This window comes from Sturnira hondurensis, unplaced genomic scaffold, assembly GCF_014824575.4.
Source record: "Sturnira hondurensis isolate 20B ecotype Veracruz unplaced genomic scaffold, ASM1482457v3 Scaffold0004068, whole genome shotgun sequence".
Lineage (NCBI taxonomy): Eukaryota > Metazoa > Chordata > Mammalia > Chiroptera > Phyllostomidae > Sturnira > Sturnira hondurensis.
Genome location: NW_028076699.1, coordinates 8,664,396 through 8,688,664, shown reverse-complemented (window position 1 = coordinate 8,688,664; position 24,269 = coordinate 8,664,396). Strand labels below are relative to the sequence as shown.

The 24,269-nt window shown below is 41.8% G+C and overlaps 1 protein-coding gene across 1 annotated transcript in view; it reads right to left on the bottom strand.

Annotated features, from left to right (window-relative positions):
- LOC118985015 (BEN domain-containing protein 5) overlaps nucleotides 1–24,269 on the bottom strand; it is a 1,089,084-nt gene that overhangs the window by 429,904 nt on the left and 634,911 nt on the right. The window contains exon 5 of the mRNA XM_037043322.1: nucleotides 22,456–22,672. Within this exon, the coding sequence (XP_036899217.1) occupies nucleotides 22,456–22,672 (217 nt within the window). The remainder of the gene's footprint in view (nucleotides 1–22,455; nucleotides 22,673–24,269) is intronic.

Sequence of the window (24,269 nt, the reverse complement as noted above, 5' to 3'; positions counted from 1 at the left end):
GTCAAAAACTCTTGCATGACAGTGTCAAGGTCTTTCCCACATTTATACCATCCCTTCAATGACAAACAGCCACCAGCAGGTGGACATAAGAGGAAGAAGAAGGAGCCTAGAATGGGGTGTAAGGTAGCTCTTGATCTATACTGGGTCATAGCCACCTTCGAAAATCTTGTGGAAATTACAAATCCTCTCCCAGAAAAATGCACACATGTACATGAGTATACCACATTTAGCGCCTGGTTAGGGGTATACCAGCAGTCCTTCAGGTTGCAAAACCAAGGTTTCAAGTCCTAGGTTTGAGGTTTAGTGTTGACTGAATCAGTACTAAATATTTAATGCACAGGAAGCCATTTAAGGCTTCCATATTGAGGAAGATCTCAGAGATGAAAACCTGTATTGTTCTTCCGTGCCATGTTCAGGCCCCCCTAGCAGAGCAAACTGCCTGCTTAGCTGTACTCATTCTCTCATTCCCCTCCACCAAGGCTATAGGCCTTGTCTTGTCCCACATGGCAAGCTGAGGAGCTGCGGTTATATCAACGCCCACCAAAATAAGCAGAATATCTAGAATAAAGTAACCAGGCGGGACAATAGGAAGAAGCAGTTATTAGCCCCTGCCTGACCCGGCCCAGCTCTGATTTTGCAGGCACTGTCGCCTCCACCTGGAAGACTACCTGTGCTCAGTTTCTGGGCCAGTCCTAACAGGGCAGAGAGTCCAGCAGCAGCCTTAGTCTTTCCTACAGGTGGGGTCTTGTTGTTAGAGGCCAGAGCACACATCTGAGGGGAGCCTCGGATCCTTACACACCAGTGATGCCACAGTTGCCCACAGTGCCTTTCTTGTGTGTGAGGTCACTCTCAACCTAAACCGCGAAGTCCAACCACAGACCCTTACCATCTCCTCTCCTAGAGACCCAGCAACCACCCGACTTGGAATACCAAACATTGCTCGGAAGTTTTTTCCTGACATGACTGAACCCCTTTAGAAATACACATGAGTTTGCCAAACACTTCTGGATACCGAATATCCTGGCTGAACTTAATACATTCCCCGTAATCCTCTTCTTACCCATTTTGGTGGCTCTAATATTTACCAGAGCAAAGACGCCAGAAACCTAGGCATAATGCTTAATTCCTCTTTCCCTCACCTATAACATTCAATTAATCACCCGTTTTGTGAATTCTAACTCCTACATATTTCTTGAATTTATCATTTCTTTTCCCTCTTTCTTACTATGGCCTGGCGTCTTCGAGAACCCCTTAACAATGCTGTCTGCCTTCTAATCCATCTTCCACACAGCACTTAACATAAAATAAACTTGACCTTGTCACTGCCTTGCTTCAACGACTACACCGACAATTCCACCACCACAAGAAACAAAATAAAACAAAACCCTGGTGTACATTCCTTACATTCTAATTTCTCTTTGTGCCTCTCCTAGCTCCCTTGATTATAAGCCTTCAAAACTCTACTAATAATTTTTCCGCTGGCTCCCCAGGAGGATGATAGGAAATACGACTGTCCCAGGTTGGAACAGGCTGCTGTGGAAGGTAGTCAGATGCCTTAACAGGTATATGTAGAGCCTGGAAAGGACGCTCATTAAAATGCTGTCAGAAAGCCCTGCTCTTGGCTGGGAGACAGGTCTTATGCCAATATGAGGGCAAATTCTGTCCTGAAGAGACTTCCAAGGGTTTCCGAACAGCACACACCTTGGGGACAATAACATGTATTGATGATGACACTGGCATCTGTCTAAAGGAGGCCCCACGTGGAGAAAAGCCACTTCTCCCCTGAGACGGGCCTAAGCCACGGCCAGCTGGGTGGGAAGCCTGCTGGCATGTTTTCCGCTGGGCGATGTAATCGGTGTGGACATTCCAAGGGAATAATTTGGGCCTCCTAAATAAACCAACTGGAGCCAAGACTATCAAATGTGGTTGTCTACCTCGATCAAAATGACCAGGAAAATACTAAAAATCATTCCCTTTTCCAGTATACACAGCTTTTTAAGCATTCCTTAAATGAGAAGGAGACAGAGTCTTAAAGACAAAAAAATACTTTGCACTTGGGTAGTTCTTTAGAAATTCAATATGCGGTTAAATTATAGTTATCAATTGAGAAACTAATATGTGCCAGGGAATATGGCAACTGCTTTACAGACCTTATCTTTTTTTAATTACAGGCTTTTGAGACAAATTGCATAGGTTTAGCTCCCAAGTCCCAACTCTGCCACCCGCTAGGCTGTGTGATATTAGGCAAGTTAATGAGTCTCTCTGTGTTTCCGTTTCCTAATCTGTAACATGCACAGAGTAATAGGTCTCAAAACAGTGTTGTGAGAATTATACAAGATCTCCACATACCAAGAGCTTAGCCTGCACTGTTGTGGCACATATAAGTGCTCAATAAATGTTAGCTTCGGTTTATATCACTCCTGACAAATACCTTGAAACTTAAGGGTTATTTTTCTAAATGTGCAGATGAAGAAACAGGCTGAGTAATGTAAAATAATTTGCTTATTTTGGTAATGAATTAGTGATGAAGCTGGGATTCAAACCCTGATCCGACCGCACAGTCTCTCCACGCTCCTTCCCTTCGAGAGAGTGACGTGGTTAGTGTTACTGCCACGGCCGTCGTCACTACTGTCATCACTGAGAGCATTCATGATGATGCCCCCTCACACAGGCACAGTACTTGCAAGTTTTTTAAACTAAATGTAGAATTCTTATCACAAATTTGCCAACCTCCAGGTCTCTAAGTGACTACACTGAACCTAGCCACACTCTCCACCCCAGGACAGGAGCCATCTCTGTGGCACGCCTCACAGGTGAGCCATCGGTCCCAGGTGGACCTCATCAGTGCTGAGAGAAAATGACACGAAAGGGTCATTTCCGGGAGGAGCAGAGCTGGGCAGGGCAGAAACCCAGTTACAGGAGAGGCTTCCATACTGAGGAAGATCTCAGAGAAGGAAACACATTTATCGTTCTTCTGGGCCATGTCCAGGCCCCCAGACTGCCCAGAGGGAGGGTCCTGCAGGAGGAGGCTCCTTCACAGACCAAAGGAAAGGTGAGCCAAAGGGAAAAACAGCCAGATGAGTTTCACCCACTCAGAGATAACTGAGGAGGGTTAGGGGTCCAGAGTAAGAACTAACACCAAGCAAACCTAGAGAGTTGCCTCATCTTTGCTTATATCTTCCACTGGCACCTTGTTCCCTAGCTCTGCACATCCAGGGTTTGACAGAAATCCCTCAAACAGAAGAGGGCCTATGACTTTGTTTTCTGGGGCAAAGATGGGGCAAAGATGTGGCAAAGCTGGAAGGACTGAATCAGCCTCCCCAAGAAGGCTAAAGGCAGGAAGCACAGAGAACAGGGTAGGAGCACATAAGGAAGACAGAGAGGTAGGCTGGGAGGCAAGTCAGGTAAAAGGCAAAATAGAGCCCCAGAGGCAATTTTGCCCCAAGAAAGAACCCTGGAGACGTAAGAGAACAAAGCCTCTCTCCTAGTGATTGCTCCCATGATCCTATTAGGTCTCCATGGTAGCACAGGGTAGTCAGTGAAACAATCCATGCAGAATAAAGAGCATCCATTTTAGAGTCAGACAGACCTGGGTATAAACCTTGGTTCTGCCACTTATTAGCCATGTGAGCTAAGGCAAGCAAGCTAACCTGAGCCCTGGTTTCTTCATCTGCGTAAGGGAATAATAATAGCAACCTATTATTAGGTCTGGAGATGAAAAGATGGCGTGATAGGAGGTAAAAACAGAGTCTGACACAGCGTATGGGGAGAAAATGGTAGGTAACGCGAGTAAAAGGGCTCCTCTTTGTCAAAATACAAAGAAGGTGAGATTCCTAATCAGGAAACCTAGAGACTACAAATATTCTCTTTTTAGGCCTCAGCTGCCTCAGCAGGAAAAGGAAGGTGTTAGAAGACTAATCTTTCAGGATCTTTCTAGGTCTAAACTTCCATGACTTCAGCTGCGTTCGTTCTGCACGAGCGTCATGAATGGGGAAAGGGAGACGAAAACTCCCAGCCACGTGTCTCCCCTCAACTCCTGTGACAGGGAAGCCTGGACAAACAATATAGGACTAAGTAATATTCTGCTGACCTAGTTAGACAGAGTTAGGGAACTTTTAAATATGTATGAATATTATTGAATAAAAATAGGAGGCTGATTCAAGTGGCTGCAGTGCATATTAATATCTTATTATTATCTACTTTAATGTAGGAAATATACTAGATACTGCCTTTCCTATAAAATACAATTTGGAGAAGAGAGGACCTCCATTCTCCTCTCAGCAAATAATGATCTTTTAATGCCAAACTGTGGTAAATGAGCCAGAAAACTCAAATGATATTGGGGGAGAAAGTTAAATAATTTAGAAAAAAAAGAATCCAGCCTTTAATAAATTGATGCAGTCCAAGGCATGATAGAAAAAACAGGGTAGGATGCTTACGTTCCGTTTTCTGAGATGAAATCTCTCTGAGAAGGCAAACAAGAAATTTGAAAGTTTTCAGAAGTTTCTCCTTTTAAGAGAGATATGAATTAATGCAGCTATTCAACCTGCTGTGACCCCAGCAACTGTACTGCCAAACAGGAACAGGTTCCACGTTACAGCATGAATCGGTGCTATACTGCCGAGTAATTTGCCATCCTATAGATACACCACATTATTCATCTGCCCTGGCTGGTGTGGCTCAGTGCACTGAGTGTGGGCCTGCGAACTAAAGGTCACTGGTTCGATTCCCAGTCAGGGCACACGCCTGGGTTGCAGGCTGGGTCCCCAGTAGGGGGCGCATGAGAGGTAGCTGATCAGTGTCTCTCTCTCTCTCACATGGATGCTTCTCTGTCTTTCTCTCTTCCTCTGTCTTTGAAAATAAATAAAATCTTTTTAAAAAATTTAAAAAAAACATTGTTTATCTATTCACTTACTGATGGACATTTGGTTTTCTCCACTTTTTGCTATTTGGAATAATGAGGGTGTGAATGTGCAGGTACAAGTCTTTGTGTGAACATATTGTTTTCAATTCTCTTGAATATGTACCTAGGAGTCGACTTACTGGGCCATAGGGTAACTCTATGCTCAACATTTTGAGGAACCAGTAAATGTTTTCACAAGCAGCTGCACCATTTTACGTTCCCAGCAGCAATGTGTGAAGATTTCCATTTCTTCACATCCTCCTGGACGCCTGTTATCATCTGTCTTCTTTTATTACAGACATTTAGAAGTTGGGATGGAATCGCACAGTGGTTTTGATTTGCATCCTCCTGATGGCTAATGATGCTGAGTATTCATTTGTGTGCTTATTGGCCATCCATGTATCCTCTTTGAAGAGCTGTCTATTTCAACCCACTGCCCATTCTTCAGTTGTTTTGTGTGTGTATGTGTGTGTGTATATGTGTGTCTTTTTATTGAGTAGTAGGAATTCTTTATATGTTCTTGAAACAAGTTTCTTTTCAGATATATAATTTAAAAATTTTCTCCCATTCTGTAGCTTCTCTTTCCACTTTCCTGATGGTATCATTTGCAGCACAAAAGTTTTTAATTTTGATTAAATGCAACTTGTCTTTTGCTCCTTTGTTTTAGGCACCATACCTAAAAAGTCATTGCCTAACCCTAGATCACAAATATGTACTCCTATGTTTTCTCCTAAGAATTGTAGCTCTTACAGATGAATGTACATTTAAATAATAAATTTTGCCAAAGGAAAATAGAATGGGGAAGCAGAAGTTGGCAACACTAGAGGAAAAGAAACAGCAACACTCACATTGAGAGAACGGCGAACCACAGGGAGGCCCTGGAAGGCAGCACAGAACCCATTTCCTCCCTGCCCTCTCCCCCACCGCCACTTCCGGTAACAACCCTAGAGAGGTAAGCAGAGCCCTGGCACTACTGTAGCCTCAGGCATATTACTGGCTACAGGATTCCCTGGGAACGTCAACAGCTTGCTCTGGCAAGAGACACAGATTCCAGCCAGGCGCCATCGGTCAACCCTCCCCTGGATTTCCCAATGTCAACAGCCCTGTGCTTTGTCCCTTTCATGGACTGTGCACATGTCCCAACATATTGTTCCCAAGCCAGCACTGGCTGGCACAGTCACCAAAAGTAACACAAAACAAACTTTTTGAAATTAAGACTGCAGAATCTGAATCATTTCTTTGGCCAAAGTTGCTTTAAGATCTTCATTATGCTAAATAAATACAAAAAGCCCAAAAGTGTAGCCAGTGATCTGTTTTATAATACTGAAACACTAATTCCCTAAATACTAATAATAGGATTCTAGGAAAATGTCCAGTTCATTTATCAAGTCTCCCTGCAGCAGGACAATTTTGTTAGAAAACAGATTATAAAGTTTAGCAGCTAATTCTATTTTATTTTCCCTAAGAGCCTTTGGGAAGTAACCCTCCCCCTCCCCCTCCCCACCAACGCCCGCCTTCCTGAGTTTCTGACCACTTGTAATACTTTCGACTTTTAAGAATGGCCAAGAGATAATGTCAGAACTACTTCATGGAAAATGTTGATTCCCCTTCCTCCCTTCTGTTTTCCCTTTTTTACAGAAGACTGATAGTTTGCTCTAGGCAGGGATGATCCCTAAGGGAACCCTAAGCAGCAGCACTGGGGACTTACTCTGGAACCAATCACCAGCCATGGAGTTCCCCAAACAGTTTTCCTCAACAGACCCAAGTCTTTCCTCCCTGCACCCCAAACCTCCTTGTCCACAGCCTTTAGCCTGTTTTGAGCATGACCTTCTAGATGGCTTTCCAGTCTGCACCCTCTGCTACAACACCAGTATACTGTCCTTTCACCTAATAAGTAGCCTCTAAGACAGAGTTCCAATATTAACTCATCCATACAGTTCTTTCTGATCCCCAAGCTTGGGTTACAAGCCTTTTCCATGCACCTACAGTTCTCTCTCCCACTCCCCACCAGTCACCCACACCTCGATTTCTTCTATAAAGGTATTACCACTTATAAATAGTGTAACCTTGGAAAAGTTACTTAACCTCACTATGCCTCAGCTTCCCCATCTGAAAAATGGGGGCAATAGTAGTACCTGCTTCATAGGGTTATTGATACTTATTAAATAAGATAATACAGCAGCCAGAATAGTGCTCAGAATGTAGTAAACACTCTAAATGTTAGTTTTGCTCATTTTTATATAACAAATTTTATATAGTAGTCTCCACTTACTCAGAGTTTCGCTTTCTGCTGTTTCAGCTACACCCCAGTCACCACAGTCCAAAAATATTACATAAAAAATTCCAGAAATAAACACTTTATATGTTTTAAATTGTGCACCATTCTGAGTAAGATGACGAAGTCTCTCTCCATCCTGCTGTGACTCTCCCAGATAGGAACCACCCCTTTCCCCAGCGTGTCCACACTGTGCACGCTGCCAACGCCCCCCGTCCCCATCCCCCCACACTGTCGGTCATTCAGTAGCTGTCCTGGTTAACATATCAGTGTCATGATGGCACGGGCCTTGAGTTCAAGTTACCCTTATTTTATTCTTATAATTGTTCTATTTCACTGTTATTGCTGTTGACCTTTTGTTTTGCCCAATTTCTTAATTAAACTTTATCATAGGTGTATATGTATAGAAAAAGTAGTATATAGAGAGTTCTGTATGGCCTGCCAGTTTCTCATCCACTGGGTTCTTGGAATGTATCTCCTGCAGATAAGGGGGAACCGCCATATTTTCTGGGAGCTTAGAGTCTCGTAAGGCAAATACAGTATTACAAATGCATTATGCCCAAGTCTTTACAAACAACTCAGTAGGCTCTCTCACCTCTGTCATCGAACATCTACAGAAGCCTCTTGTCATGACAACAACCTTAAAGCTAAACCACATGTCTGCAGATGAAGGGTGGAGAGGTTATCTGACATGTGAAAGGTATAAACGGCTGAGTCAAAATTCAAATACAAATATGGCGCTAGCCCTGATGATCTTTCTCTTAACTAATGACTGAATAGGGGGTTATTCTGGATATCTGTTAGGAGTAAGGGGACTAACAAATGAGGAAACAACAAACAGAGAGGGGAAGTCATTGGACCAAGGTTACACAGTCAATGAGTGACAAAGTCGGGGCTCTAAACCATGTTGCTCACAGCACTGACTTAAGCACCTAATTTCCTTCTGACTGGCTTGTAGACATTCAATTAATGTTTGCAGAAAGAGGAGACAAGGAAGCAAACCTTGCAGGTGGGCCCAGAAGTGACAGGCAGTGGACCATAGTGGACAATCTGGAAGTCAGCAGCTGGGCCTCCAGCTGGCGCTGTCCCCCTAACTCACTGTGAGACTCAAGAAAGTTCCCTCCCCTCTCTGGGCCCCAGTGTCTCAAGCTGCAGAAAGAGAGGAAAGTTTGCCAGTGCTTTTAGCATCTGAGTCCTTTTAGCATCTGAGTCCTTTCTTCAAACCACATCTATGGGGAAGGCCACTAAGTAAGGACTTGCACACCAGAGAGGACAAGGACGGCCAGAGCCCTGACTCCTCAGAGGTCCCTCATTCCTTTCTCCCCAGTAACCCAGATCCCGCCTTAGGGAAACAGGGAGCATGGTTTTAAAACCCCAGAACTAAAGGAACTTAAGATTATTCTTGGCTTTGACATCCTGTGACTTACATAAAAGAAGTGACCTTGTGCCCTAATGTTATACACCAATGATTCAACAAAATGGAAAAATGGAAATGTGGCTGCAGAGGAAGTGACAAAAGGTGACCATCCCAAGGGGCACCAACAAAGACACCTGGCGATAACAGCATGGCGTCTCCACCTACCTCCAGTCCTATACATACCCCAATGCAAAAATATTCCCTAAATATATGACCGAGGAAGATAGATATTGAATGAATAATCAGAAGACTAGTAAGTGTTTTAAAGGAGAAATACAAAATAAACACATGTAATGAAGGCTCTCACACTAGCCTGGGAACGAGTGTAACAAGAATAAATTACATGAGGAAGTGGTGTTTAAATTGGATCCTGAACGGAGAATAGGAAGTAGTCAGGCAGAGGTCCATAGAGAAAGAACATTCTAGGTTAGGGAGAAAAATCCATGGCTCACAGAAAGAACTGTAGGAAGGCCAGTGTCATACGACATAGACTGAGAGGGGTATGAGAGAGGCTGAGGAAGCAGGCAGAGGCCAGATTATGCAGGATCTCATAGACCATGTTAAGGATTTGCTATTTCGTTTCAAACTACTGAAAGGCCAGGGTGTTCGATGGGTCATTTTCAGGGATACTAAAATCACATAATATGGCAGCAGCAATGCAGTGGAAAGATAAGCAAGGGCCAAAGTCCTTCATGATTAAGAGAAGTGTCCCACGGGTCAGCAACAAGGACTGGCGGAGGGTTATCTACGCTGATGGCATAAAGCTCAAAACATGTCTTTCTGTATAATATCTTTTTACCAAAGTGGGAAGAAAGAATAGTCTAAAAGTAGCCCTTTGTTAGCAAGAGAGATGCAGTCTGCCAGCCTTGCTGGGTGGCGTTCAACCAGGCAGTGACACTGTCTCTTGGTCAGGTACAACAGCGTCAGTGAGGAGGTGAGGGGAGCACAAGGTTCGGAGCGGGGTGGGAGTTCTGGCAGCCACAGAATAGAGAGAGAGCCTGCATGTCTGTCTGCCTCACATCTCATACCCCTCAGCCGAAGAAGTCGTTGTAATCCCCTGAGAGGTGCCGATAGTCTGCACTAGGCTATTGACAGCAGAGATAAAGAAGGGATAAATACCAAGGATACTGAGTGTTGCCTTGATCATACTTGACCACATATAATATGTGAAAAGTGAATAAAAGGGGTTAAACAGGACGGGTTTCTGGCATGGCCAACTTGTCCAGTGTTGACTCATTCACTGAACTAGGAAACCCCGTTTTGGAGCAAATGTGTGGTAGTCTGGGCCAGCCTCTGCAGCCTGAGGTAAATCAGACATGCGCCTCCTATTCTAGCAGGAGGAGAATTCAGGGTCACAATCCTAGCATCTCCTTTACAGGCCCTGTTTGACACATGGCTGAGGTTTGCAATGAATGGACCACCTGTATCAGCCAGATGCTGAGAGGATGTATCTGCCTCCGATTAATTTGGTCTCTTTTTGAAGGGAATAGCAAAAACTATGCCAAGAGAGTGGTGACTTATGAAATGGCCTCTTGGAAGGGAGCCAAAACACTAAGCTTGTTTAATTTGGAATGTCTGATCTGGACAAGGTTTGGTGCAGATGGGGGTCCACAGAGCTCTCCTGAGAGGTAGATTAGGGGCTGAAAATTGAGATTGCTAACTTCCAACAAGTATTCGATTTAAAACTCAGCCAAAAGATATAATTATTTTTCATACATTGGTTTGGTCATGTAGCCCGCTGCATCCCCATGATGTTTTACTTCAAAGAGGGAGGAAGAACAAAGGGGAAGGAACCGAAAAACAACAGAAGGGGACCACCTCATTCTGACGTTGTTATGCCAGGCAGAACAGTGCTCACCCTCCTTAGCCTCTTCTCTGTGGTGTTACTGTCTTCTCTTCCTGCTTTTCCTGCCCACAAGGTCACTGGTTCCCTCCAGCTCCTTTCTGAGGTCCTCGCTTTTCTACACAAGTCCACACAAGGACTGTAGTAGAAGCTGCCAAGCTCCAGATCTTAAATTCTTCCAGATCTCCTTGTACTTGTCCAGTCTGCCCCTCCTCCTCCTTACCCCAGCTTTCTGGCTTGCTCTGATTATTCTATGTCCTCTCTTCTCTTCACTTTGGTGTCATAGTTTAGCTTTTACTTTTCTGTCTGCCCCTCTGATTCATAATTAGGTTTGTTTTATGAAACTCTTTCAAGATAAGGCTCTCAGGACCTTCCCATTGCCACCTGACCATTCTCACTGAGACTTTGCTGAACTGGGATCCAAAGAGCTGCTGAGCTGTGCCAGTCTTGAGAGAAGTGGTTGGAGTCCCAGGGGGGGCGTTCCAGGGTCCTCACTGTAGAGCCCACACCCAGCCAGAGCCTTCCCCAGAAAGCACTCTGTTCTAAAACGTGCCCCTGCCTTCTGGTCCTCCCTCAGTCATCGTGGATTTGAACCATTAAATACACAGCAATACACGATCCTTATAGACTACATGGAGAAAAGGGGGTAGAGACTACCTCTTGTTTATTTCTAGATCTCTGATAGCATGTGATGCATAAGAGTAGTCACTTAAATTGAACTTAACTAAGTTGTCTGGGAGGCAGGAAAAACTTGTTCACTTAGGTGACTTATGCTATTGGCATTAGAACCATAATCAGATCCAGGAAATAATATAGAATTGATATAAAATACCAATCTAGGCACTCCAGAGAAGTTGCTAGTAATATGCATAAATCTGTTCCTGCCTTTAAGTTTTGTCCTGTTAAATATATCCTTGACTTCAATCAATACTTTAAAAATATGTACTTAAAAATTCTGAATGAAGTCAGAATACTAATACTAGTACTGCAGATAAGAGAATCCAAGAATCAAAATGACCATAACAGGCTAGAACAAAGGACTACAACCAACAAGTTGAAACTTAGAATAAGTATAAGAGGTCACAGTTATACTTACAAAATCCATTATAGGCTAACATGGTATGCTGGATTGAATCCTGGGACATAAAAAGGACATTAGTGGAAAAACTGATGGAATCTGAATATAGTCCTGTAGTTTAGTTAATAATAATGTACCAACATTACTTTCTTAGTTTTGACAAATGCCCTATGGTTATGTAAGATTTTAACATCAGAAGAAACGGGATGAAGGATACATGGGAACTCTATATTATCTTTGCAACTTTAATAAATCTAAAATTATTCCAAAAAATAAAAGGTTTGTTTAAAAAGAATACCAGATAAAAATAGCTTTATTTAAAGAACAGCAACAAAAAAAAATTGACTGCTGGGCGGTCTTATTGTTAAAAAAAAAAAAAGCTAATGTAAACCCTGGCTGTATTTCCAGAGAGCTAGCCCCCAGAGCAGGAGAGGCAACAGCCCTGTTCCACTGTGGACGACACGCTTAGTCACCTAAGGAGTTTCACACCCAGGCCTGGCATTCTGGGAAGGAAATGAGCAACCTAGGTCACCTCTAGAGAACAACAATGAGGGTACAAAATTTAGAAACCATGAGATATGAATAAATGTAGAATTACAGGGGAAGAGGGGAAAAAAGGAATACTATGTTGGAGTAGAGAAGACTCCAGAGGGGTTGTGGCTAGTGCCTTGCTATCTTTGCAGGCGTGTCCCAGGGCTAAAGCAGGGCCCAGAAGGTTGAGCTGGAACCAAGGAGGGGGACAAGGACAAGGAGGTACTTCCTTCTGGTGATGGTAGAACTTTCTTGCCATCGACTACCTCAAGAGTGTTTGAGGAGAGGCTGAAAAGCAACATTTCTGGAATGTTAAGAAGATTCTGGTCTATACGGTTTAGGTCCTTGCCCATAAGAGATACCTAATATATTTGTTAAATTTGAATTTACCCCTATAATCTTTGCTCTAGAGATTTTATGAGGTGTTAAGATGAGAGAGACCACAATTCTAGGTATTTCTATTACATTCTTATTACTGCACGCGATGTTTCCGTGGTAAGTTTTCTCCCTGGTACACTTGGCTCAGACAGGCAGAAGTTAACCCTACTTCTAGATCAGCTGCCATCAGCTGGGGCAGCCTGGAGATGGGTGGGTTCAGTGCCACAACAGTCTTGTTTTCTCTTGCTTGTCTCCTCACTGCCCTTAAAACTGAATCTGGCCCTGACTGGGTAACTGATTTAGTCAAAACATCGAACTGATACACCAGTATTAGTTGTGGGTTCAGTTCCCTGTCAGGACACATACAATGAATGCAAAAGCAAATGGAATAGCAAACTGATGTTTCTCTCTAAAATCTATACAAAAATATTGAAAAATTGTAAAGAGGAAGAGGGAGAGAGGAAGGGGAGAGGGAGGGAGGGAGGGGAGAGAGAGAGAGAGATTGAGTCCAAATTTTTTAGTTTAGCATTCAAGGCCCTTCTGACCAGCCTTCACCTATCTCTGCTCCTTTCTACCTACTTCCTCCACAACTCCCCACATTCTTCTTAGGCTACACCCTGTGCTTTTGACAGTTGGAACCACACAAAATTTTCAGGACTCATCATGTGTCCCAGCCTCTGTATCTACTGTTGGATTATGAATTCATTACCTCTCTTTTGCCCCTTCTCTCCCTACTATCTCTGTTGTATCAAGCATCTTACCAATACTGCCATTATTAGTTTTTACATCTGTGTTGCCCACTACAGTTACTACTTCTCAGAGGTAAGGTATGTTTTTTATTCATCTTACTGTCTCCAACATACCCAATGAGCTTGACAGACAGAAGGTGCTCACTAGATACCCACCATTATTGAAGGGTGACTTTGCAAGGATTTAGTAAATGACCGCATAGTGAATAGAATATTTGCCTTCCCAGGACTGGCTTGGACTCCCTTCTTTGGACTTTACAAAGGGTTGGCTTCAAATCCCAACTTCATGACACAATTTACTTAATCTCATTGTATCTCAGTTTTAAAAATGATAATGGGAGAATATAATACTTACACATCTCAAAGTTTAAATAATGCTTCCTTCTAAGTAAAGTCCTCACCTCAACGCTCATCCCCTTTCCTGACTTAATTTCTCCAATATTGTCCGTCTCTTCCTACTAGAATGTAAGCCCCAGGAGGGCATGGATTTCTTGCCTGATTTCACTGTTATATCTCTCGAATCCAGAGAATGCCGATTATCTGTTAGGTATTCAATAAAAGTAGGGCAGATTAAGAGGCAATATCACATATAACACATGTGTGCTGAGAACATACAATCAGGAAGACACGAACATTTGAATCATAATTTATGTTGGATTTGGAAGGAATGCATGAAATAATCGGATCTTACTTTCTGAGGCTCACAGAGGGGAAGTGTTTTACTTAAGGTCATAGAGCTAGCCAGTGGCAGAACCTAGGCAATACTATTTTCATATGAATGATTTTCCAGTGCTTCCCCAAAACACTCTATCAGTTCATTTTCTTTGTTAGACACTTCCTTTGGAAGTATCCTTAAGTATGGGAATGGTTTTCCACACCTACTTCTTTCAAAACATACACACATACACACAACACACAAATACACACTTAGAGTTTTGTTCACCTAATTAGTCCAGTGATATATAAAAATAACAGCATATTTTACTGTGTGATAGTACAAGGGCTACATGATTTAAAAACTAATGTTTGCCAGTTAAAATCTTCCTCTGGCTATGTTGAAATGGGATTCTAGGTAAGTCCTATCCTCAAAAAACAAATATAAAGCTGGACAAAATGGATACAAACGACCATTTCAGCATTTTTGGAAACTGCAAAAGTATAGAACAGTCTCAAAACTATTATGCTTAAAAAACTGCTGGTGTTCAGGTAATAAGAATGGGAATCTGTGGATTCTGTCCTGGGTTGTTCCACCTTCCCCAGACTCGGCAAATGCAGGGTTCTGTCAGAGCAGGCCAGGCTGCGGGGATTGGCCGCTTCTCTGAGTGGCCGCTTCTCTGAGACTGAATACAGACTCAGCAGAGACCTGAGAAGGCTCAAGCCAGCCACACATTTTGGAATGAACTTGAGACTGCACAAATGCACACAGGAAACAACACAAAGGGAAAGTAAAAGCCAGGGCAGCCCTGAAAACTGTCCAAACTTTGACCATGATCCCCATACAGATCTACTGACAGAAGATGGAAGCTTTACTGGTTCATGGTGGGTAAGCATCAACTCAGCCCAATCATAGCTGACCACTACGCTACACAAATGAAAGGTTGACTCCCAGGGAATTCAGGCTCAACAATAGAGAAGAAAAGTTGAGCAGATGCATCAGACAGAGTGCCAAGACAATTTATGTGTAAAGGTTAGTTTTTTCAGTAAGTGGTGCTAGGATGATTGCATATCCACATGCAAAAAAAAAAAAAAACAAAAAAAAAAAACAACCTAGACTCTTACTTTATGCAATATATAAAAAGTTAATTCAGGTTCTGGCCAAGATGAAGGCATAGGTAGAAATGCCTCATTTCCTCACACAACCAATAGAAGGATACCAATTTAAAAACAATAAACAACCAGAAGTACCAGAAAATCAAACTCATGGCACTCAGACAGCCAAGGATTTAAAGAAACATTCATCCAGTGGTTGGAGGGGCAGAGACAGACAGCCGAGTGGAGAGGACCCCCTGGCAAGGTGGACCACGTGGCCGAGGCAGGGCTGGCTGACCAGGGAAACTAAGGACTCAAAACCTCTAGCTGTAAAATCCCGGGGGGTTGGGAAGGAAGAATAAACTCCTAGTCTCACAGGAGAGCTCTTTGGAAAGTGGGGCTAGAGCGGAGTGAGCAAATAGCATTGTTCCCTCTCTGACCCCTGCTGCACAGGCAGCGCCACAAAGCAGCAAAGAGGGTTGCACCACCCTGGTGAAGACCTACGATTCCACCCCTTAAAACATAACAGGTGCACCAAGACAAAGAAATATGGCACAAATGAAAGCACAGATCAAAATTCCAGAAAAAGAGCTAAGGGATGAGGAGACAACCTATGTGATGCAGAGTCCAAAATACTGGTAATCAAGATGCTCACAGAATTGATTGAGCTGGGTTATAAAATGAAGGAAGAAATGAAGGCTATACAAAATGAAATAAAGGAAAATATACAGGGAATCAACAGTGAAGGGAAAGAAACTGAAACTCAAATTAACAATTTGGAACAAAAGGAAGAAATAAACATCCAGTAGGAACAGAATGAAGAAACAAGAATTCAAAAAGTGAGGAGAGGCTTAGGAACCTCGGAGACAACTCTAAGTGCTCAAATGTTTGAATCATAAGGGTACCAGAAGGAGAAGAACAACAGCAAGAAATTGAAAACTTATTTGAACAAATAATGAAGGAAAACTTCCCCAGTCTGGAGAAAGAAATAGACTTCCAGGAAGTCCAAGTAGCCCAGAGTCCCAAAGAAATCGAACCCAAGGAGGAACACACCAAGGCACATCATCATTAAGTTATCCAAGATTAAAGATGAGGAGAGAATCTTAAAAGCAGCAGGAGGAAAGGAGACAGCTACAAAGGAGTTCCCATCAGACTATCAGCTGACTCCTCAAAAGAAACCTTGCAGGCAAGAAGGGGCTGGAAAGAAGTATTTGAACTCATGAAAGGCAAGAACCTACATCCAAGATTACTCTAGCCAGCAAAGCTTTCATTTAGAATGAAAGGGCAGGTAAAGTGCTTCCTAGATAAGGTAAAATTAAAGGAGCTCATCATTGCCAAGCACTTATCATATGAAATGTTAAAGGGCCTTATCTAAGAAATAGAAGAAGATCAAAAACTATGAACAGTAAAATGACAACAAACTCACAACTTTCAACTAAACCTAAAAAAAATAAAAACAAACTAATGAAACAGTTAGAAGAGGAACAGAATCATAGAAATTGAGATCACGTGGAGGGTTATCAGCAAGGAGAAGAAAGGGGGAGAATGGGGAAAAGGTACCGGGAATAAGAAGCTTAATTAGTAGGTACAAATTAGACAGGGGGAGGTTAAGAATAGCATAGGAAACAGAGAAGCCAAAGAACTTATATATACAACCCATGGACATGAACTAAGAGGGGGGATGCTGGGGGGTAAGGGGGTATTTGGCAGAGGGGGGATAAAGAGAAGAAAAAATTGGGATGCCTGCAATAGCATAATCAATATGACATACTTAAAAAAGTTAAAATAAAATAAAATTTGGAATATAAAAAAGTTAATTCAAAATGTATCATAAACATAAATCTATAAAAATGTAGAAGAAAATTTGGGAAAAAGTCTCTGTGGCCTGGAGCTGGGTGAAGAGTTCTTAGATAAGACTCCAAAAGCATGATCCATAAGAGAAAAAAAATGAATAAACTGGACTTCAAAATTTAGAACTTCTGAGAAGAGCATAGTTAATGAACAGGTGAAAAGACAAGGCATAGACTGGGGGAAATATTTGCAAAGCACGGATCTGAAAAGGACTTGCATTCAAAACATATAAAGAACTTTCATTATGAGAACACAAATAACCCAATTTGTTTAAATGGGCAAAAGATTTAAACTGACACTTCATCAAAGAAAATATACAAATGGAAAATAAGCACATGATAAAGTAATCAACATAATTAGTCTTTAAAGCAATAAGAATTAAAACCACAATGAGATACTACTACATACCCACTAACAATGGCTGCGACAAAAATATATAGATAATTCCAAGTAAGCACATAGTGAAACTATGACCTTCTCTTATACCGATGGTAGGGATGTAAAATGGCACTACTAACTAAGGACACAGTTTGCCAGGATTTTTTTTTAAGTTGAAAATGAACTTACCATATGCCCCAATGATTCCACTCTAGAAATCTACCAGGAGAAATGTGACCACATGGACACTTAAAGGTATGCATATGAATGTTCGTGACAGCATTATGCATAATAGCCCCCAAATGGAAACAATCCCAGTGTCTATCAACTGGAGACCAGATAAACAAAATGTGGTATATCTTTTCAATAGAATACTATTCAGCTCTAAAAAATGGATGAACTACAGATTTATATTACAGCATGGACGGATCTCAAAAATATGCTAAGTGGAACATGCTAAATGCAAAATGTGACGGCACAGTATATACTTTCATTTATATGAAATGTTCAGAATTGGCAAATTTAGTGTCAGAGAGCAGAAAGTAGTTGTCTAGGGAGTAGAAATGGGGATTACCAAGGGAATTTTGGGGGGGGTGATAAATATGTTCTAAACTTGAATCATGGCAATAGTTGTAAAACTATCAATTTACTAAAAGTCACAGAATTAAACCTTAGCAATGGGTGAATTTTACGGTATATAAATTATACTTCAACAGAGGTGCTAAAACAAGAAAAATGATGTATTTATTTTAAATGTAGGATCGTGGCTTTGATGCATGTATAGAGGGATTTTGTTTGGTGGGGTTAGAAGAGGTCCCTGCTGAATGAAAACAAAATGCCCTTACTATGTCATCAGTAGCAGTAGCAGCAATATCCTTGGTGATAAATAGTTGCAGCACTAGAAATTCAAAATCTTGCTTATTGCTGGATCTTCCTAAGATCTGGATGTTGGCATGTTTAGCCTTCCCACTTGTAATTATCCTCCCTCCAAATTCGAATAAGGATTAACTAATTATAGTGGTGTCTTCAGACACAACCACATCAAACGCCCTGCTAACCAAGAATTGTCCTGTCTGCAAAAGTATCTGTTTTGAGAATACAGGGACTGAGCCAACCCACAGAGCTTCCCTAATCTCGTTTAGCCAGCACAGGTACACCTTGCATTTCCATTAACTTTATTTTCTTAAGATGCTGCTTTAATTAAGATAATCCTTTTCTCACATATATACCATGGGTCTCAGTAGGTCCAACACAGAAAGTAGCAGGGGAGCTACCAAAGCACCAGGACACAGTGTTAAAAGCCGTGGGTTTCAGTCTTGGCCTTGACGTGAACTAGCCTTGTGTCTTTATCCAGATAACTTAACTTTTTAGCCTTAGATTATTTAATCCCCATACTGGGGTAATCCTGCCTATTCCATAAAACTATTGAGAAAAATAAGAAAAACAGCATGTATAAACTGACCCAGCACCTCTGTGTTGAATCCAAATAAAGGATACAGCCACAACTTCTTGACATGACAATCAAGGCTTTCCAGAGCTTGGCCCCAACTTTCCCATCTGTCTTAATCTTCCGGTAGGAAGGTGCCCCATTCCAGTCAAATCAGACTTCTAAGCAACCATCACTATGCAACAACTCAGGCTGTCTCCTGCTACCTTCTCCCCTACTGTGTTCAGTTATCCTACTCACCTTTCAACCCTCAGCTTAAAGCCCATCTTCTCCATGATGTTTAGTCTGACCATTAATTCCTTAAACAACTCATGAGAGCCTTAATTATACACTTTAAAAAAATTATATCTCTTTGAACACATCTCATTTCCTGTGATATAAAATGCACTGCTGGAAGGACACCAAGACCTGTGTACCTCACAGGGCCTCTCACAGGATCTGAAGTAGGACAGGGATCTCAGATTTTTTTTAACTCAGGAATTCCTCAAAAAATAATTAAAAAACCCCTATTCAAGTCCAACTTTCTCATTTGATAGATGGAAACACTCGTCCCCAGGCAGAGGAAANCTGCTACCTTCTCCCCTACTGTGTTCAGTTATCCTACTCACCTTTCAACCCTCAGCTTAAAGCCCATCTTCTCCATGATGTTTAGTCTGACCATTAATTCCTTAAACAACTCATGAGAGCCTTAATTATACACTTTAAAAAATATTATATCTCTTCGAACACATCTTATTTCCTGTGATATAAAAAGCACTGCTGGAAGGACACCAAGACCTGTGTACCTCACAGGGCCTCTCACAGGATCTGAAGCAGGACAGGGATCTCAGATTTTTTTTAACTCAGGAATTCCTCAAAAAATAATTTAAAAACCCCTATTCAAGTCCAACTTTCTCATTTGATAGATGGAAACACTCGTCCCCAGGCAGAGGAAGTAACATCGGAGGCCATCCGAGTGGGTTGGCATTAGCGCTGGGGGCAGAGCTCAGGTCCCCTGGAGCGGAGACCGAAGGCTGTCTGTGCTCTGATATCAGTCCTCCTCCATATGTTCCAGGCAACGAGCTTTTAGCAGAAAACACGTCACCCAGAATGAAAACTTTACTTCTCATCCTCCTTTTAGTTAAATGTGGATAAAAGTGAGAGTGCCACATAACTGCATCTTCTCTTTTCTCCTCCTACCTCCTTCATCCCACTGCCTGGAACACAGATGAGACAGTGCAATTCCACATTGAATCAAGGGACCGAGGGCCACAACCCAGAGACGGCAGAGCAGCTGCAAGAAACTGACATCCTAAGCGCTTTGAGGAGCAGAGACAGTATACCATCTCTGAATTGCCTACACTTAGATTCTTATACAGAAGAAAAATAAACTTCTATCTTATTTTTATTGCTGTTATTTTAGATATGCATTTGAATATTATTGGCAGCTTAATTTATCCTATTATCCCTCCCATCAGCTTTTTGATGCTCTTAGCTCTTCAAATTGCTCTAGACATACATCTTAAGACATACTTTCATTCATTCAATAATTCACTAGATAGCCATTCAATGTGCATATACATTCTGTCTGGCATAAATCAAAGGGGGCCTACAGTGTACACAGGCATGAAACGTACAGATCCTATACTTAAAAGTCATGGATACTGAATAAATTTCTCACTCTCTTACTTCATATTACAATTCATGTGTCTGGCTAAGATGCATCTCAGAATTTCTCTGACAATCCTGTCTCAAATAACCTCACTGTTTCCAATAATATAGTGTTGTTCAGACCATTTGTGCTTAATATATTCTATTTCCCTCTCTACATCCACTCTCTACCCTTATCCACTGTTTTCTTCATGTAGGGAGGCTTATCTGTATGGGTTTTCTTTGCCCTCTGATTTCTGCTTGAGTTGGTCATGAAGAACACCCAGAAAGAGATCAGAGAGATGTAAGAGAATGAGCTCTACATATTTATTTCTCTCAGCTTCTTCCCTGTGGGGTCATTTCAGGCTGACTTTATTCCACAATTGAAGGTCACTGTTTCACTCAAGGTTGCCACTACATAGCTCTTTACATTGTGTTCTGGTAACCATCCCTTCCCTTCACACCCTTTGAGCTGTTACTAGCCCCAGGGAAGTGCACTATACCCTGTGGTTTCCATACACACTGCACACACCTTGTAAACAGCCCATTTATTAAGCCTTCCTCAAATTACCCTAATGTGAGGCTGCCATCTGTTTCCTGCTAGCACGCTGGCTGATACAACGTGTGTCCCAGTTTTCAGTTCAAAATGTAGGCACTAGATACACGTGGTACCCACCAGAAGCACTGTTAAGAAGGGGACTAGAGTACAGGGAAGATATTTAGCAAAATGTAGTGTATAGAGACTCTTAGCCTATAAGAATAGTATTGTGACCACTAGCTTTGGAGTCAAGATTTGGCTCTCATGTACCTGAACCATGCAGAAGTCCTCCTTATTTCTCTCTTTCTGGAGGTATCCTGGACTAGACTCTATGTCTTTTAAGCAGTCTAGTCTTGAAAACTTTTATTGAGAAGTAGGACCCATTACTAGGTGGAACCCACAGTTGCTAGGCAGAGTCCATTTTCCCACCAATACATAAAGGAACTCAAGTATAGTATTTTCTGCAAATTCCACCAGTATCTTCACTTAGGGTCTTTAAGTGCTCAGTGTACCTATTTCAGAGGCACAATCCACACTTCTAAAAGAGTGAACATAAAACCAAATTATCATCTGTTTATCCTTTACTAGTAACCAAAGTATCACTGACTACAGAGAACAAAACCTATGCATCCAATGTGAAGAACAATTTTAAATCCTGGGTTGTGCAGTGTGGGAAAGAGGAAAGGAGAAGAGGAAAGTGTTGGTAGACAGAATAACGCATCCCACTAAATATCCAGTCCAAATCCCTAGAACCTGTCAGTGTGTTACCACACATGACAAAAGGGACTTCACAGACATGATTAAATGAGATGGAGATACTGTCCTGGATCATCTGGGCAAGCCCGAGCCCAACATAATCACAAGGGTCCTTACAAGTGGAAGAGGGGGCAGAAGATTTGGTGTCAAAGTGATGTAGCGTGAGAAAAATCTAACCAGTCAATATCTGGCTTTGAAGATGGAAGGGAACCACAAGCCAAAGAATGCAAGCAGCTTCTAGAAGCTAGAAAAGGCAGGGAAATGAATTTTCACCAAGAGTCTGCAGAAGGAATGCAGACCTGCTGATATCCTGATTTTAGGCCAGTGAGACCAGGTTTAGACTTCTCCTGAACTGTAAGATAATAAATTTGTGTTGTGTTAAGCCACCAAGTTTATGGGAATTTGTTGTATCAGCAATAGAAAACTGATACAGTGTATGACTGAAAGGTCCAGACCCAGGGAGCTAAACCAGGGGAAGGAAGAAGGGTTGAAAACTGATGGGTGGCACAGTCACAACACCTCGTGGGAAGCACATCCAAACTGCATACCATTTGCTCACCTGCACTGCGGGCAAGTTAGATTCACTGAAAAACAAACTTACTCTTAATTTCAGAAGCTCACTTTCATAAAATGCTTTCACGCCTTTTGTGACACCCAGTAGACGCCTTTTTCTTTTCTCTCAGTGTTTTTGGAAATTAGCAGAACTTCTGTATTTTGCTACAGAGCTTTATCAGCTTCATTCAGAAAGATAAACATCTGTTATATCTTATTCTGTGACTTCTTGGAAGCCATATTACAGCAAAGAATTACACATTAAAAACAATAATTTCTAAAAGTTCCAAAGCATATAGTCTACAAAGCACCAGTATCCATTATTTGCATCCTATGACAACCCATTGCTAAGCCCCCATGGATGTTCCGAATGGGCCTTACCACGCTCTGACCCAGCTTCTCCCGAAAGAAATAATCCATGTTCCTCTTTTGCAGGCTGTCAAGGTAATGCTGAAAGCGAGTGTACGTGTACGGGTAGCAGTATGCAAATTGGTAGATATCTTCTTCTCGGTCAAAACAAAATGCAAAGGACATCACATAATTCTTCCTATGGTCCGGGCAGCGGTAGTAGTAAACATTTTTAGGTGGCAGCCTTTGCCTGAAAGATACAAAGAAAGAAATTGGGGCATATCAGATAACCATTCAAGCTTTAAAAGGTGGTAAGTGGGAACAGATACCCAAGAAAAACTGTAACCCCGAGAACCCTGGGTGCGAGCCATGGTCAATACCACACAGCATCTGCCATCAAAAAGGGACAGCAGTCGGCAGTGCTCTATTCAAACCCTAGCCCAGTCACCTGCCTGGACAACGCAACATTAAACACAGATGAACACGTTCTATTTATTGTTTATTCTTATTTTGAACACTGACCTTATGCCCAGGCATTATGCTGGATTCTTGATGTGTAATAGTAAATAAGATAGGCAAGATGCTGTTCTCCTGGAGTATGTATGTATGTATGTATATATATATGAAAATATATATATATATTGTAGCAGGGAAGCAGTCAATAAATTATTAAAAATTAACATACAATATAGTTATGGCCTCTCAAAATGCTTAAAGAGTGTGTTGTTACAGTGACATAAATAAGAAATGCCTACTTTTCCTAGGGAAGTCAAGTTTTTGTGTTACAAGACTAATTTAGACCTATTAAAAGAATGTGCATTGTGAATATTCAAGGGAAGAAAGAATATTCAACACTTTTTAGATTTTTACTATTAGTAGATTATTAATAGATTACTACTATTAATTTATAGATTACTCTTATTTTTCTACAGAACAGTTCATGAAACTGGTTTTCCACAGAAGCATTTTGGGAAATACTGCTTCGAAATATGCTGTGCAGGCAGTTTTGCTAAGTCACCACGCTCATTCTCCAACAAGGAACACTAAGACACGTCTGTGAAAAAAGGCAAAATATTCCCATCATAGTTCCTAAAATGTCTTTACATCCACCCACTCCACAGGTTCACGGTACCCTGCCCTGCTGTTTGCTATCTAGACCACTCACACTTACAGAGAAAGCCTCTCATTTCTGTCTCCTCAAATCCTGTTAATCATACAAAACCTACATCAAAGTGTGCATTTTCGAAAACATGATCATTCATTGACACTTTCAGGTCACTTTAACTCTCACATTCTGTAGTAACTTGCTTTTGTTTTTTTACTGTTGTTCAATTACAGTTGTCCCTATTTTCCCCACATTACTCTCCCCCTACCTATGCCCCCCCCTCCCACCTTCAATCCTCACCTCCAGGTGTCTTTATCCAGGGATCCTTTATACATGTTCCTTGATGACCCCTCCCCTGTCCCCTCTGGTTACTATCAATTTGCTCTTTATTTCTATGTTTCTGGCTCTAATTTGCTCACTTGTTTATTTTGTTGATTAGGTTCCACTTGCAGGTGAGATCATATCGTATTTGTCTTTTGCCGCCCGGCTTACTTCACTGAGCATAATGCTCTCCAGTCCCATGCACGCTGTTGTGAAGGGCAGGATTTCCTTCTTTCTGCTGCATTGTATTTCATTGTGTGAATGTACCATGGCTTTTTGATCCACCCAAGTCGTTACAGACGGACATTTAGACTGTTTCCAGCACTTGGCTATTGTAAACTGTGATGTAAATTGTGAACATTGGGGTGCATAGGTTCTTTTGAATTGGTGTTTCAGGGCTCTTAGGGTACAATCCCAGCAG